Source organism: Ctenopharyngodon idella, chromosome 19 (assembly GCF_019924925.1).
Source record: "Ctenopharyngodon idella isolate HZGC_01 chromosome 19, HZGC01, whole genome shotgun sequence".
Taxonomy (NCBI): Eukaryota; Metazoa; Chordata; class Actinopteri; order Cypriniformes; family Xenocyprididae; genus Ctenopharyngodon; species Ctenopharyngodon idella.
The window spans coordinates 7,885,344-7,901,832 of NC_067238.1; the positions used below are offsets into that span (position 1 = coordinate 7,885,344).

At 40.2% G+C, this 16,489-nt stretch overlaps 1 protein-coding gene across 1 annotated transcript in view; it reads left to right on the top strand.

Annotated features, from left to right (window-relative positions):
- Window positions 1-2,363, top strand: part of st3gal1l3 (ST3 beta-galactoside alpha-2,3-sialyltransferase 1, like 3) — a 110,327-nt gene extending 107,964 nt beyond the window's left edge. Inside the window, exon 6 of the mRNA XM_051873257.1 lies at window positions 787-2,363. Coding sequence (XP_051729217.1) covers window positions 787-951 — 165 coding nt within the window. The 3' untranslated portion in view covers window positions 952-2,363. The remainder of the gene's footprint in view (window positions 1-786) is intronic.
- The last annotated feature ends 14,126 nt before the right edge of the window (window positions 2,364-16,489 follow it).

Genomic DNA, 16,489 nt, shown 5'->3' on the forward strand with positions numbered 1-16,489 from the left:
TTTTTGTCAGTGTATATTCTTTGCCAGGAACTAGGAACATTGGGGTGGTACTTGGTGTGTTTCGACTGCAGGAACCAGGGTCTAAATGAAGTTCCGGGTAAACAGTTCCCCCTCTGAAAGTACCTGCTCACTAGGTAGTACTTTTTCAAAGTTCAGGAACTTTCGGGGGTGGGACTTGCGCGCTGAACATGCTGATTGGTTGAGTTCATGCCGCATTTTATTTCAACCATTGTTTTTTTAAAGTCTGTTGCAATGCGTGCAGTAAGAGTTGTTTGCTATTCGAATCAACAATGGAGTTTAAAAAATACAACCAATGGACTAACGATGAGGTTCAGGCTTTATTAAGCTTATATGCAGAGGACGAAATCCAGCGGGAATTAGAAAGTCGCGCGCAGTCCTATGTCACCGGACTATTTTCACGGTACTCTAGACCACTATGGAAACGCAGCTAGCAATAGGTCTGGGGGAAAAAAAGTTCCTGGGAAAAAAACGTCCTGGGACAAATTGTTCCGGGTAATTTCGGTGGAAACGCGGCTTTAGATACCGTGTCAAAGTAATGATATTGCGGCAAGTCTATCTCAAACCAACTCAAATGACAGTCTAGCAATGGGATTGTGTCAAAGGTTGAACCTCTGGCACTCTAAGGGTTCCAAATATAAATGTCCTCTTTACATATATCTATGAATACTAATGAGGTTACATTGAAGACACAAATTATTTGCTTGCCATTTGTTTATTTATTTATATATTTATTTATTTTTATTTTTTTATTTTTTTATTTTCCAGGTGAGTGTATTTGGGTTTGGAGCAGATGAAAATGGAAACTGGCATCATTACTTTGAACAAAATAAGCATCATCGTAATGCTGGCAATCACGGAGGAAGCTATGAATATCATATTGCACTTAAGCTTCATGAGAAAAAAGGAATTCGGTTGTATAAAGGATGGTGATTGCAGTAAATTTCACATTTATTAAGTATTCTTAATGTTATGTATGGTCAAGACATTTTTTAATAAGGTCATCATGAACAAATCAAAGGCTATTTACAGGCAGTACGCTCAGTACTCAGTACCAGATATATATTTATGCATTTACAAAACACACTGATCTAGAGTCATGTTCTTACATGAGATTGCTGTCATTACCAGATGGCATGCATGTGATTCTGAGTAGTTATAAACAATGAATAGGTATGTAACAGCTATTATTACCAATGGAGGGAAAGATGAGGAATATTTGTGTTATGATGTGTCTTTGTTAAATGTGATGGGTGTGAAGATTGGAACATAATCTTCTGTTGACTTCTAGTGGATTATTTGGACCATAAAATGCTATCAAGTGAGGTTATTAGGCATTTGGTAGTTGGATACAGAGGATGTGTCACAGTACTGGGTTTTCAATTGAATGTTGGATGTATGGATGCCAGTCGATTAGCAGCCTTATTATAGGAACCAGCTGAGGAAAACATAGAAGTAAAAATGGCTGGTAGTAGAAGGACAGTCTTACTTTTCTGAAGGAAGGATCCAAATGTCTGTACTGTGGCTATTACATAGGGTAAAATAACATGGTATAATCCATTGTACTACTGAAACTTTTGGTTCTGACACGGTGAAAGAGAAAACCCAAGTACAGTAAGCAGACATTCTCTTTATACTACAGTACAATTTACAGTAAATTTATTACAGGAGCTACCACTCTTGCCACATCCACAACTTGTTATTAAACACCATTATTACCTATTTACATACAAACTAAATGTATTTAAACCACTCTTTGTCAGTTTCATTTTGCTAAAGTCTTGTATATCTTAACACTGCAACTATGAGTGCTGATCTTTTCTTGCTTTTCTTTAGTCTCTTCCTTTTGTCTGCTGTTTCTGGATTTGCCTTTGATCTACATTTTACTGCTTCGTCATGTTACTGCCTTTTTGTTATTGTTGATGAGTACTGTTGTTAATAAACTCTGCTTATTGATCCAACAATTCCACCCACCATTTGTTTACAGAATACTCTGCCAGAGCCGGTGTTATGAGGTTTTCGGTTTCTGAGATTTTCAGTGTCAGTGGGCAGAGCTTACATGAATATTCATGAGTTTCCCTGGCATACGTGTGGAACTGAGAATTTTAGTTCATGCTCCTTGTTTCTCAGCAGGTTTAATGGATTATTAAAAAAAAAAATGCAGACATTCACCTCATTTAATGCTGGGATAAGCAAACTTCAACTAGTCGTATACACTAATTTCATTTCGTTGTGCTTTATCTTTGTACATTGAGATGCTTTAAAACTGTATTTAATTAGTTGTTATCATCATTTGTTGAATACATCACTGCCCATAACTACTGAAATAAACCTGTATAAATGTATCTGTGGACATATTTTTATTTTTTGTAACATATACTGGTGTGATGATCCATATGATGTGTTAACTTGCCCTGTTTTATGAGCCAAACTATTCAACATTTTCCATGTTCTCTGGTTGTGAACTGTCTGTTTGTAAAAGGCATACAGTGTTGAAAATTGTTGCTGAAATTTCATTGTTTTTTGATGTTTCCAATAAAATAAAATAAAAATAAAAAATACAAACAAATATAAATTTACAAATTAAAATGATCACAAGATTTAAGGTTCCACTTACACTGTGAAACCAAATATTCCAGAACACCCAAATTATTACAGCTACACTGATTTCCAATAGAAAAGCAGATATGGAATATTCTTACATGAACCAACTAACAATTTATTTATTGTTATGCTCTTCTTTTACCTTAATATATGAAGCTTTAAAACTGTGCCATCCCTCTGGCAAGGAAATAACATCCACAACCATATCAGTGGCCTAATAAACATTTTACAACCTACACTGATGTTTCTCTCTGTCATCTGTTCTTTCTTTGTGTTGCACTGTGTGCCTGGATGATTACATAAAATGATAAACATTGATACAAATGCATGATCTATTTTAATGCACAACAAACACTCATTGAGGTCATTCATTTATAAGACATAAAGGCCTGGTTTCACAGATAGAGTTTAGATTAAGCCAGGATTAGGCCTTAGTTAAATTAGGACATCTAAGAAGCTTTTATGAATGTGCCTTAGAAAAAAACATTACTGGTGTGCATCTTGAGACAAAACAAAAGCAGTGACATATTTTAAAATATGTCAGTGCAAGTTGCTTTCAGTTAAAACAGCTCAAACATAGATTTTAGTCCGGGACTAGCTTAGGCCTTGTCTGTGAAACCGGGGGAAAGTTTCATAAACGTATGTTCTTAATTGGGCTTCAATTAGAGGAACTTTGACTTGAAATATTGAAAAAATTAACTTCTTTAAACTGTTTAATCTATGTTAAAAGTAAACATTTATGACATTCTGGCATTTTTTTTTTTTTTAATCACTCTATGACAAAAGCTTGGAATTTGAAAATATTAGAATGATTTCTGAAGGGTCATATGGCACTGAAGACTGGAGCTCTGTCATCACAAGGAAAAAACATTTTAAAATATATTAAAATAGATAACAGTTGGCAAAAAAATATATATTTTTTAATCAGATAAATGCAGCCTTGGTGAACATAAGCATAATGAACCTTATACCAAACTTTTAAATTGTATTATTATAACAAAACAAGCACACTTTTCAATCAAAACATTTAAAAAAAATAGTGTGTTAGATTATTTTGGCAGTATGGATATTTGTAAATAAAATTATTTTGTGAACATGAAATTGGTTGATTATTCTATTCTGTAAAAGGACATTAAGTAGCCTATTTTTCTCATTTACAGTTGTTGTACCAAATGTAATTTTTACACTTTTGTCCATACAATTTTGTTTAATCCAAATTGTTCTTATGTATTAAAGCAACACATTCATGTTTGTGTGAGGTCTAAAGTTATTTGGCTTATATTGCCAAAATAAACAAGAATATAGGAACAATCACACCAGGATAGATAAAAAAAAAACTTGTTAGTCCACATATACATTTATACAGGTTTATTTCAGTTATTGCATTCAACAAATGATAACAATTATTAAAAGGCAGTTTTTAAAGCATCTTAAATTACAAAGGAAGAGCACAACAAAATGAAATCACTGTATACGACTAGTTGAAGTTTGCTGTGCTTTATGTAACGCGCGGCGTGGCGCGAGTGCAACCCTCCCTTTCAAACAATAAATAACGGAAATGAGCGTGAAGGGAGTGCACTGTTTCTAGATTTGGACCAGTGACCAGAAGATTAGAAGCAGTGAAATTCAAAACAACATCATATACAGGTGCTGGTCATATAATTAGAATATCATCAAAAAGTTGATTTATTTCACTAATTCCATTCAAAAAGTGAAACTTGTATATTATATTCATTCATTACACACAGACTGATATATTTCAAATGTTTATTTCTTTTAATTTTGATGATTATAACTGACAACTAAGGAAAATCCCAAATTCAGTATCTCAGAAAATTAGAATATTGTGAAAAGGTTCAATATTGAAGACACCTGGTGCCACACTCTAATCAGCTAATTAACTCAAAACACCTGCAAAGGCCTTTAAATGGTCTCTCAGTCTAGTTCTGTAGGCTACACAATCATGGGGAAGACTGCTGACTTGACAATTGTCCAAAAGACGACCATTGACACCTTGCACAAGGAGGGCAAGACACAAAAGGTCATTGCAAAAGAGGCTGGCTGTTCACAGAGCTCTGTGTCCAAGCACATTAATAGAGAGGCGAAGGGAAGGAAAAGATGTGGTAGAAAAAGGTACAAGCAATAGGGATAACCGCACCCTGGAGAGAATTGTGAAACAAAACCCATTCAAAAATGTGGGGGAGATTCACAAAGAGTGGACTGCAGCTGGAGTCAGTGCTTCAAGAACCACTACGCACAGACATATGCAAAACATGGGTTTCAGCTGTCGCATTCCTTGTGTCAAGCCACTCTTGAACAACAGACAGCGTCAGAAGCATCTCGCCTGGGCTAAAGACAAAAAGGACTGGACTGCTGCTGAGTGGTCCAAAGTTATGTTCTCTGATGAAAGTAAATTTTGCATTTGCTTTGGAAATCAGGGTCCCAGAGTCTGGAGGAAGAGAGGAGAGGCACACGATCCACGTAGCTTGAGGTCCAGTGTAAAGTTTCTACAGTCAGTGATGGTTTTGGGGTGCCATGTCATCTGCTGGTGTTGGTCCACTGTGTTTTCTGAGGTCCAAGGTCAACGCAGCCGTATACCAGGAAGTTTTAGCGCACTTCATGCTTCCTGCTGCTGACCAACTTTATGGAGATGCAGATTTCATTTTCCAGCAGGACTTGGCACCTGCACACAGTGCCAAAGCTACCAGTACCTGGTTTAAGGACCATGGCATCCATGTTCTTAATTGGCCAGCAAACTCGCCTGACCTTAACCACATAGAAAATCTATGGGGTATTGTGAAGAGGAAGATGCGATATGCCAGACCCAACAATGCAGAAGAGCTGAAGGCCACTATCAGAGCAACCTGGGCTCTTATAACACCTGAGCAGTGCCACAGACTGATCGACTCCATGCCACGCCGCATTGCTGCAGTAATTCAGGCAAAAGGAGCCCCAACTAAGTATTGAGTGCTGTACATGCTCATACTTTTCATGTTCATACTTTTCAGTTGGCCAAGATTTCTAAAAATCCTTTCCTTGTATTGGTCTTAAGTAATATTCTAATTTTCTGAGATACTGAATTTGGGATTTTCCTTAGTTGTCAGTTATAATCATCAAAATTAAAAGAAATAAACATTTGAAATATATCAGTCTGTGTGTAATGAATGAATATAATATACAAGTTTCACTTTTTGAATGGAATTAGTGAAATAAATCAACTTTTTGATGATATTCTAATTATATGACCAGCACCTGTATGTATATATATATATATATATATATATATATATATATACACACTACCAGTCAAAAGTTTGGAAACATTACTATTTTTAATGTTTTTGAATGAAGTCTCTTATGCTCATTAAGGCTGCATTTATTTCACAATAAATACAGAAAAAACAATAATACTGTGAAATATTATTACAATTTAAAATTCTGGTTTTCTATTTTAATATACTTTAAAATATAATTTATTTCTGTGATGCAAAGCTGAATTGTCATCATCATTACTCCAGTCTTCAGTGTCACATGACACTGAAGACATTGTAATATGCTGAAATCATTGTAATATGCTGATTTATTATCAATGTTGGAAACAGTTGTGCTGCTTAATATTATTTTATAACTTGTGATACTTTTTCAGGATTCTTTGATGAATAAAAAGTTTAAAAATATCAGCATTTATTTAAAATATAAATCTTTTGTAACATTATACACTACCGTTCAAATTTTTTTTCTTTCTTTTTTTTTTTGAAAGAAATTAATACTTTTATACAGCACAGATGTGTTAAATTGATAAAAAGTGATGGTAAAGATTTATATTGTTAGAAAAGATTTATATTTTAAATAAATGCTGTTCTTTTTAACCTTTTATTCATCAATGAATCCTGAAAAAAGTATCACAGGTTCCAAAAAAATATTAAGCAACACAACTGTTTTCAACATTGATAATAACTGAGTATCAAATCCGCATATTAGAATGATTGCTAAAGGATCATGTGACACTGAAGACTGGAGTAATGATGCTGAAAATTCAGCTTTGCATCACAGAAATAAATTATATTTTAAAGTATATTAAAATAGAAAACCATAATTTCAAATTGTAATAATATTTCACAATATTATTGTTTTTTCTGTATTTATTATGAAATAAATGCAGCCTTAATGAGCATAAGAGACTTCGTTCAAAAACATTAAAAATGGTAATGTTTTCTAAACTTTTGACTAGTAGTGTATGTATGTATGTATGTGTATGTATATATATATATATATATATATATACATACATATATATATATATATATATATATATATATACAGTAGTCAACATTTGAAGTGGATCAAAACCTTTCATCAAAGTTGTCCTAAAACCTTCTTCTTAGGACAACTTAGTTCTTAGGACAACTTTGATGAACTTTTTTGATCCACTTCAAACGTTGACTACATATGAAAACATTACCATTTTTAATGTTGTGGATTATATGTAAACATCTTTTATGTAAAATATCTTACTCAGGACAGTACTAAAAAAAACAATTACATGCATTTTGTATTATCTCCCTTATTTTGTTAAAATTATTAACATTTCCACAGATTCTGCAAGTGGTTTACATAGTTTTTCTTGCAACTGTATATATTATGGCATGTATGTATATTTGTGTGTGTGTGTGTGTGTGTGTATGTATATGTGCATTTTCAGTTTTTATTTGAGTTTTATTTTTCACTCAAGGACAATTAGATGTTTTATTTTGATGTTTTACTGTGATGCATCTGAAATTTAAAGAAAATGTTTGTACTGTTTGAGCTGTTTACATTACAGAGATTCTGATGAAGCAGCAGCAGCAACCCTGTGTACTGCGATTCTTAAACACTATTATTTCCCCCCTCGTCAGGCGGTGAGGGTACTACATCGGCAGGTATGTATTATGATACTAAGCGGATGCATGAGCCCTCCCCAGCTCTACAGTGCTCCACAATTTCCCAATGTAAATCTGTGGTGAGAAATTGAACTGCAGCACCCTCATGAAGTCTGTTTCTGATTGTTTGGTCAGAGACATTCACACCAGTGGCCTGCTGGAGGTCATTTTGTAGGGCTCTGGCAGTGCTCATCCTGTTCCTCCTTGAACAAAGGAGCAGATACCGGTCCTGCTGATGGGTTAAGGACCTTCTATGGCCCTGTACAGCTCACCTAGAGTAACTGCCTGTCTCCTGGAATCTCCTCCACACTCTTGAGACTGTGCTGGGAGACACAGCAAACCTTCTGGCAATGGCACGTATTGATGTGCCATCCTGGAGGAGTTGGACTGCCTGTGCAACCTCTGTAGGATCCAGGTATCGCCTCATGCTACCAGTAGTGACACTGACCCTAGCCGAATGCAAAACTAGCAAAAAAACACTCAGAAAAGATGAGTAGGGAAAAAAAATGTCAGTGGCCTCCACCTGTAAAACCATTCCTTTTTTGAGGGTCATCTTATTGTTGCCTATCTAGTGCACCTGTTGTTAATTTCATTAACACCAAAGCAACTGAAACCGATTAACAACCCCCTTTGCTCCTTAACTGACCAGGGGCCGTATTCACAAAACATTTTATCTTACCACTAAAAGTTTTCCTAAATAGCAGTAAAAGTTCTTAGCTAAGAGTTTTCTCTTAAAACCTATTCACAAAGCTGCTGAGACAAACTTTTACTAAGGAATAGAGAGAAGTCTTAAGCTAAGAGTAAGGGCGGGGTTGACCACGTTGCTATGGATGATGTCAACTTACTAACTATGCCCACAGTGACTGGCTGATGGGGGAGGAGTCTCTGTCAGCGATTTAATCATAGAAATATTGTAGAACGAAATATCATGTTTCCATATTCAAATAAAGGTTTTAAAATACAAATGTTGCCATATTCAAAGAAAGATTTTTTTTATAAAAATGTTGCCATATTGAAATAAAGATTTTAAAATGTAGGCTAAGTGTCACTAATTAAACTAGTGTATGTTCAATTAATTGTCAGCCTCTTACATGTCTGTGTCTCTAGAGATTGCAGAATTCAAATGACAAATGATGCTTTATAAACAAAGGTTTTGGAGGAGCGCGTTCAAACGGTCTATCTAATCAGCTCGAGTGGAGGTATATATAAACAGACGAGAGCCGACTCACCTTACCTCTACAGTTTTCTGCATCCCTCTGCCACCCCGTTCCTCGCCAAATACGCTTATTATATATATATATTTTTTTTTTTTTACTCTATTCAATCATTTGTAAGTGTGAACTCGTGAAAACAACTGCTAAAGGTAATAGTACATTATTTATTTATTTATTTATTAAAGATTTATTTTTGCCATTTTATTGTATTCAAATCTATAAATCAAAATATGTATTGCATTTATGAAGAAAAGGTTCAGCACCCAAGGCTCTATCGCTATTGCCTCAATGGTGTAAACTGTCTTTGGGTGGATTAGGATTGTTTGTGATTTGGTTTTAGTGACTCAGGAGTCCTTTTGACTACTCCTAACGTTTCACAGATTTAGGAGCTAGTTTTAGCGTTAAAATGCTTTGTGAAATACTGTCCTGTATTAGTCCTGTAAAAATGTATTAGTCCTAAATTTAGGACTGACACGCCCATTATTTTTAAGTTTCTCCTAAATCTGCAAGTTAGGAGCTACTTTTAGCCTTAAGATGTTTTGTGAATACGGCCCCAGATCAATATCCCAGGAGTTTAACTGACTTGATGCTATTCTCTGATTAAAAAGTGTTCCTTTAATTTTTGTGAGCAGTGTATATATAACTACAACTGTGTAAACTACAGGATTAGAAAGGGTGAAGCTATCATTCAATTTCTCTGTGGACTGTAAGCTTTATTCAAATTGTCAAACCACAAAAAGACAAATTTGTTATTGGAAAATTGATTATGCACAAGGTATTTTCTAGCTTACATTATGTCCTTTGATAACATTTTTTGGAAACATTTAATGTAAATTTCACTGTCTTGGGCTGCAATCTACTGGGAGAACCATGACATTGATTCTTCGGTAACAGAGTGGATGATGAAAAACTGAGGTGGGAAATACTGTCCTGAATTATATACAACGAACCACAGATTCTTCAAAGTCAACATACAGAAATCAGATGCGTGAAGGAAGATTGCTGAGATTATCAGATTTTTAGGGAATTAACCCCCGGTTTCACAGACAAGGCTTAAGAAATGCATGTTTGAGCTGTTTTAACTGAAAGCATCTTGCACTGATATATCTTAAAATATGTTGGTTCCATTGTTTCATCTGAAGATGCACACCAGTAATGTTTTGTTTTTGTTTTTTTCTTTCCTTAGGGTTTATATAAGCTACTTAAATAGTCTAATTGAACTAAGGTCTAATCCTGGCTTAGTCTAAGCCCTGTCTGTGAAACCGGGCCTAAGATTCTCAATTGAACCTAATCCTTTGATAACCTAATCCAGTTTTATGTTAGATTACATGCTGACAGTGTTGTGTTATTTGCGAAATGCATGTGGTGACTGGTTAGAGTGGTCAGCAATTATTATTAAAAATCTGCATGTGTGCAGTACTGTGTCTTCTTGACAATAGGCTTGCATGGGAAAAAAAAAAAAAAAAAAATAATTATTGTTTTGAAACAATGTCTTCATTTTTACAACATTATAATATCAATAAAGTGTAAATCAGATATACAAATAGGCTATATAAATAGTACTGTTAATGTTACTGCAATTTTTATCCAGTTGATGTCCAGTAATTTGTGGACATCCCTTTAATGTCAGGTCAAATGTGGTCAAAAAGTGCTGTGAGCACAAAAACCAAGGAGAGCAGGATCTGCAAGGTGTATGTTTATTAACAACACTAATAAAAGAACAAAGGAACATACAAACAAGAGAAACTAAGGAAACAATATAATCAAAGAATAATGAGGAAAACCGGAACAGGACACAACATCCAGGTAAGCACAACAACCGAAAAAAAACACAAGAAAGTCTGGGGTATATATACACAAGGGGTGATTGGCTAACAAGACACACCTGGGAACAATGAGACTAATTAACTGGGAAAACTACAATGGACTACAAAGATGGCACATGGGACAGGAAACAAGATAAAACATAAAAGTGTTCTGGTACTCACCGGTATGCATTTTTATTTAAGCGTACCCTAACTTTTTCTTGCGTACCGGCACTTCTCACATGTTTTGTATTAGTGTATCATAATTTGCGCATGCAACAAAGAAGATGTGCATTTGAGGATCGAGTGCATTCATTGACATCTTTTCTGAGTTGATTTAATTGAATCATCATCAGACTTTCTTTTTGCCTGGTGCTAATTATTAATGTGTGCACAACTACCCATCTATTTTACTATCTAGTAAAAGCATCTGGATTTAAGAATTTTTAGATATTTAGACTGGAAACAAGAAAAAAATACTAAGTAAGAAAAGCATTTTTTGCAGTGCAGTTTGATGGACACACAGCTGATGTCGGTGTGAGCAGCTGGCATCTCTGTAGTGGTAGCAAGTCAGGGGGTCTCAGAGGTTCTTCCACTGTCAATTTTACTCCAAAGGCCATTCTGTGTGTCTGGGCCATGTACACTTCTCCAGTTTCTCCAAAGTCAGCAGCACCTGATCCAGTTTTGCCTGAGGTGGCGCTGTCTGCCCATGAACTTCCTGTTTTCTTTGACACAACCACAGAAGTCGTCAATAAACTCTCTGCTTGTCCTGACACGATCACGGAGGTCGTCCCTGAGCTTCCTGTGTGCCCTGACACGACCCTGGAGGTTGTCCCTGAATTTTCTGTCTTCCCAGACATGACCACAGAGGTCATTCATGAACTTTATGTTTGCACTGAGATGACCACAAAGAAGAAACTGGAACACAATGCCTGCCCAGTTATGGCTACTGAGGCCATAACAATTCAATTCAATTCAATTCAATTTTATTTATAAAGCACATTTAAACCAGTTGGCCAAAGTGCTGTACATAAAGTTAAGAAAGAAAAATACAAGAAAAAAGAAAATAAATGTGAAAGAACACATACAATTTGCAAAGAATTAAAAGCACAAGAAACATGGATTTAAATTCAGCAAACGTAGAAGCAATTCTGACAGGTAGTGGCAGGCTGCTCCACAGCTTAGGGCCCGCTACTGTGAAGGTTTGGTCTCCCCTGCATTGCAGGCGAGATCGTGGTACCAACAAAAGATGACCATTTTGGACCATTTGAAGGCGAGACATGGAAGAGAGAGGTAACCCAGAATACAAAGAATTACAGTAATCGAGTCGAGTTGAGATAAAAGCATGAATAACAGTTTTGAAACTTTTCCTGCTTAAGAAAGGTTTGACTTTAGCTAATCGGTGAATATGATAAAAACTGGTACTAACTATGATGTTGATTTGTTTGTCTAATTTAAGACCATTATCTAGGTGAAATCTTAAATCTTTAACATCAGAAGTAAGATAAGGAGTAAGAGTGCCGAGGTCGATGGAGTCTTTGTCTGGGTGCTCTTTTGGCCCAAATTGAATGATTTGGGTTTTATCATCATTAAGTAGCATGAAATTATTTGTAAGCCACAATTTGAGTTCATACAGGCAAGCTTCCAGTCTCTTGTATGCTGAGTTACCTTTACATTTAATAGGTATATAAAGTTGTGTGTCATCCGCATCGCAGTGGTAGGACACCCCAAGTTTATGCATAATTGATCCTTAAAATAGCATTGAAAACTTTTAAAAGAGCCGACTCAGTGCTAAAGGGTTTTGAAGCCTGACTGAAAAAAAATATCAGAGATGGAATTAATTTGCAGGTAATTCTGTAATTGTATAAAAACAGCTTTTTTCAAGAATTTTGGATAAAAATGGCAAATTAGAGATGGGTCTATATTGCATATATTGCAGGGTCAAGTAAAGGTTTTTTGAGGATGGGAGTCACAGTGGCAAATTTAAAACAGGCTGGAACTGTTCCAGTCCACCTCACTGCAGTGAAGGCTGTCGATGCCCGTGTCTTGCGTGCGGAGATCGCGGTCCTACTGGCGAAGGAGGCGATAGAGCCGGTCCCTCCAGCCGATATGAGGTCAGGGTTCTACAATCCCTACTTCATTGTACCCAGGAAAAGCGGTGGGTTATGACCGATCTTGGACATGCAAGTTTTGAATCGGAGCCTCCACAAGCTACCGTTCAAAATGCTCACGCAGAAACGCATTTTCGAGTGCATCCGTCCCCAGGATTGGTTTGCAGCGATCGACCTGAAGGACGCGTACTTTCATGTCTCGATTCTTCCACGACACAGGCCATTCCTGCGTTTTGCGTTCAAAGGTCGAGCATATCAGTACAGAGTCCTACCCTTCGGGCTGGCCCTGTCTCCCCGCGTCTTCACAAAGGTCGTGGAGGGAGCCCTTGTTCCCATGAGAGAACAGGGTGTTCGCATCCTCAACTATCTCGACAACTGGCTCATTCTGGCACAATCCCGGGATCAGTTGTGCAAACACAGGGATCTGGTGCTCAGACACCTCAGCCAGTTGGGTCTTCAGGTCAACTGGGAAAAGAGCAAACTGGCCCCGGTACAGAGGATCCCTTTTCTCGGTATGGAGTTGGATTCGGTCGAACAGATAGCACGCCTCACAGAGGAACGTGCTCAGTCGGTGTTGAACTGCCTGAATACGTTCAACGGCAGGACAGCGGTTCCACTGAAATTTTTTTCAGGCTCCTGGGGCATATGGCAGCCGCAGCAGCAGTAACTCCACTCGTTCTGCTTCATTTGAGACCGCTTCAACACTGGCTCCACGGCCGGGTCCCGAGATGGGCGTGGCAACGCAGCACGTTCCGGGTGGCAATCACTCAGGAGTGCCGCCATGCCTTCAGCCCGTGGTCGGACCCCTTGTTTCTTCGGGCTGGAGTGCCCCTAGAGCAGGTGTCCCGGCATGCTGTGGTATTCGCAGATGCCTCTGCCACAGGCTGGGGTGCCACGTACAACGGGCATGCAGTGTCAGGGGTGTGGACGGGCCCCCATCTGCATTGGCACATCAACTGCCTCGAGTTGCTAGCGGTACGCCTTGCTCTGAGCCGCCTCAAAGGGCCGCTACGGGGCAAGCACGTACTGGTCCGTACGGACAACACTGCGACCGTTGCGTACATCAACCGTCAAGGTGGTCTACGCTCCCATCGCATGTCGCAACTCGCCCGCCATCTCCTCCTCTGGAGTCAGAAGCATCTGAGGTCGCTCCGTGCCATTCATGTTCCCGGTGTGCTCAACCGTGTGGCCGACGAGCTATCACGAGCTGCGCTGCCAGGAGAGTGGCGACTCCACCCCCAGGTGGTCCAGCTGATTTGGAGAGAGTTCGGAGAGGCTCAGGTACACCTGTTTGCCTCACCAGAAACCTCCCATTGCCAGTTGTTTTACTCCCTGTCCGAGGGAACACTCAGAACAGATGCACTGGCGCACAGCTGGCCCCGGGGCCTTCGCAGATATGCGTTTCCCCCAGTGAGCCTACTTGCACAGACCCTGTGCAAAGTCAGGGAGGACGAGGAGCAGGTCCTGCTAGTTGCGCCCTATTGACCCAACCGGACCTGGTTCCCAGAACTCTCACTCCTCGCGACAGCCCCTCCCTGGCCCATTCCTCTGAGGAAGGACCTTCTTTCTCAGAGACGGGGCACTCTCTGGCACCCGCGTCCAGACCTCTGGAAACTCCATGTCTGGTCCCTGGACGGGACGCGGAGGTTCTAGGTGACTTACCCCCCGAGGTACTTAACACCATCACTTCGGCACGTGCACCGTCTACGAGACGGGCTTACGCCTTGAAGTGGAACCTGTTCGTCGAGTGGTGTTCTTCTCGTCGAGAGGACCCCCAAAGATGCTCGATCGGTGTCGTGCTTTCCTTCTTGCAGCAGGGGTTGGAGCGTAGGCTGTCCCCCTCCACCCTCAAAGTCCATACTGCTGTTATCTCCGCATATCATGACCACATAGATGACAAGTCTGTTGGTCAGCACGACCTGGTCGTCAGGTTCCTTCGTCAGGTTCCTTCTCCTCGGTTGAATCCTCCTCGTCCTCCCTCCATACCCTCTTGGGACCTTGCTCTGGTGCTGAGAGCACTTCAGATTGCTCCCTTTGAGCCCTTGCAATCAGCAGACTTAAAGATTCTGTCTATGAAGACTTTGCTGCTGGTTGCATTGGCCTCCATCAAGAGGGTAGGGGACCTGCAGTCTTTTTCGGTCGACGAATCGTGCCTAGAGTTCGGGCCGGGTGACGGCCACGTGGTACTGAAACCCCGGCCTGGCTATGTGCCCAAGGTTCCTACCCCTCCCTTCAGGGACCAGGTAGTGAGCCTGCAAGCGCTGCCCCCGGAGGAGGCAGACCCAGCCCTGGCTTTGCTCTGTCCAGTTCGCGCTTTGCGACTGTACATAGACAGAACTCAAAGCTTCAGGACCTCAGTCCAGCTCTTTGTCTGTTACGGAGGCCAGCAGAAGGGAAAGGCTGTCTCCAAGCAGAGGATGGCCCACTGGATAGTGGATGCCATCGCCCTGGCTTACCAAGCTCAGGGCGTGCCCTGCCCGCTCAGGTTGCATGCGCACTCCACGAGAGGTGTCGCATCTTCCTGGGCGCTGGCTCGCTAACAGACATCTGTAGAGCTGCGGGCTGGGCGACACCTAACACGTTCGCTAGATTCTATAGCCTTCGTGTCGAGCCGGTCTCCTCCCATGTTCTCACCTCAGGTCAGAGGCACGGAGAGGCCCCGGCTTAGTGTCGGCTTGCTGCGCTTACATGCGCTTTTTCTCCAGAGAGTCCCTACAAGGCAGACCCTGTTGAGTCCTCCGATCTCCCTTCGGCAGCCGACGTGGCGGAGCGTCTGGCGCTAGGCCTATACTTCGTTGTATCCTTGAGAACCGGGTTTAGGCTGGGTACCATATGTGTAACCCTACTGGGATCCCATATGTCTAGTTCCACGGTTGCTCCTAAACGAAGCCTGTGTCTTTCCCTCTGGGAGAACCCGCCTCTCATCGAGTTGGAGTCACCCCAGTTCTTCCATATGTAGTACAGCCTACGGGTTAGTCCATATGTACTTCTCCACATAACTCCTTCTGGGAAGGATGTGGCTTCCGCAGCGTTCCTTTCCCAGCGGAAAGGTACGCTTTCCCAGCGTTATCCAATAGTCTCACTGAATGGGTTTTGGGGAACAGCAGTGATCGACACTCTCTGTGTTAGCCCTGTCCCACCGTCCGTAGGCAAGGGGGTTCAGGTGGCTTACAACAGAGCGCTGGAAGGGGGCAGCTCCTGTGGCGCTTTGGTAGGGATTCCTATTCGTCAGTCTGTCCGACGTACGTCAAACGTGACCGACTGAATGGGAACATCTCGGTTACAAAGGTAACCCTCATTCCCTGAAGGAGGGAATGGAGACGTACGTCCCGTCGCCACAGTCGCTGTACCCCGCTGATGCTGCCGCCTATCCGGTTCGGCTCCTCAGCGAAAACCTGAAGATGCAACGCACCTGCTGCTCATTATATACCCGCGCTGCGAGGCGAGCAGCTGATGCATATGATTGCATGCCAATGTGCATTGGCTCGTTGTAGTTACACTCGAAGTAGATTGGCCTCTCTAGCGAGATTCCTATTCGTTGGTCTGTCCGACGTACGTCTCCGTTCCCTCCTTCAGGGAACGAGGGTTACCTTTGTAACCGAGACGTTCTTCGCTCCACTCACTTTGTCAAAATATTCAATAATCCTGTGTCAAGTCAAGTCACCTTTATTTATATAGCGCTTTTTACAATGCAGATTGTGTCAAAGCAGCTTTACAGTGATAAATGGTATATAATTTTGGCTGCACAGCAGCTCTAAATGAAAATGCTGTCAATGTAGGCAGATGCAAAGCACTGTTGAATATCAAATGTCAAGTGT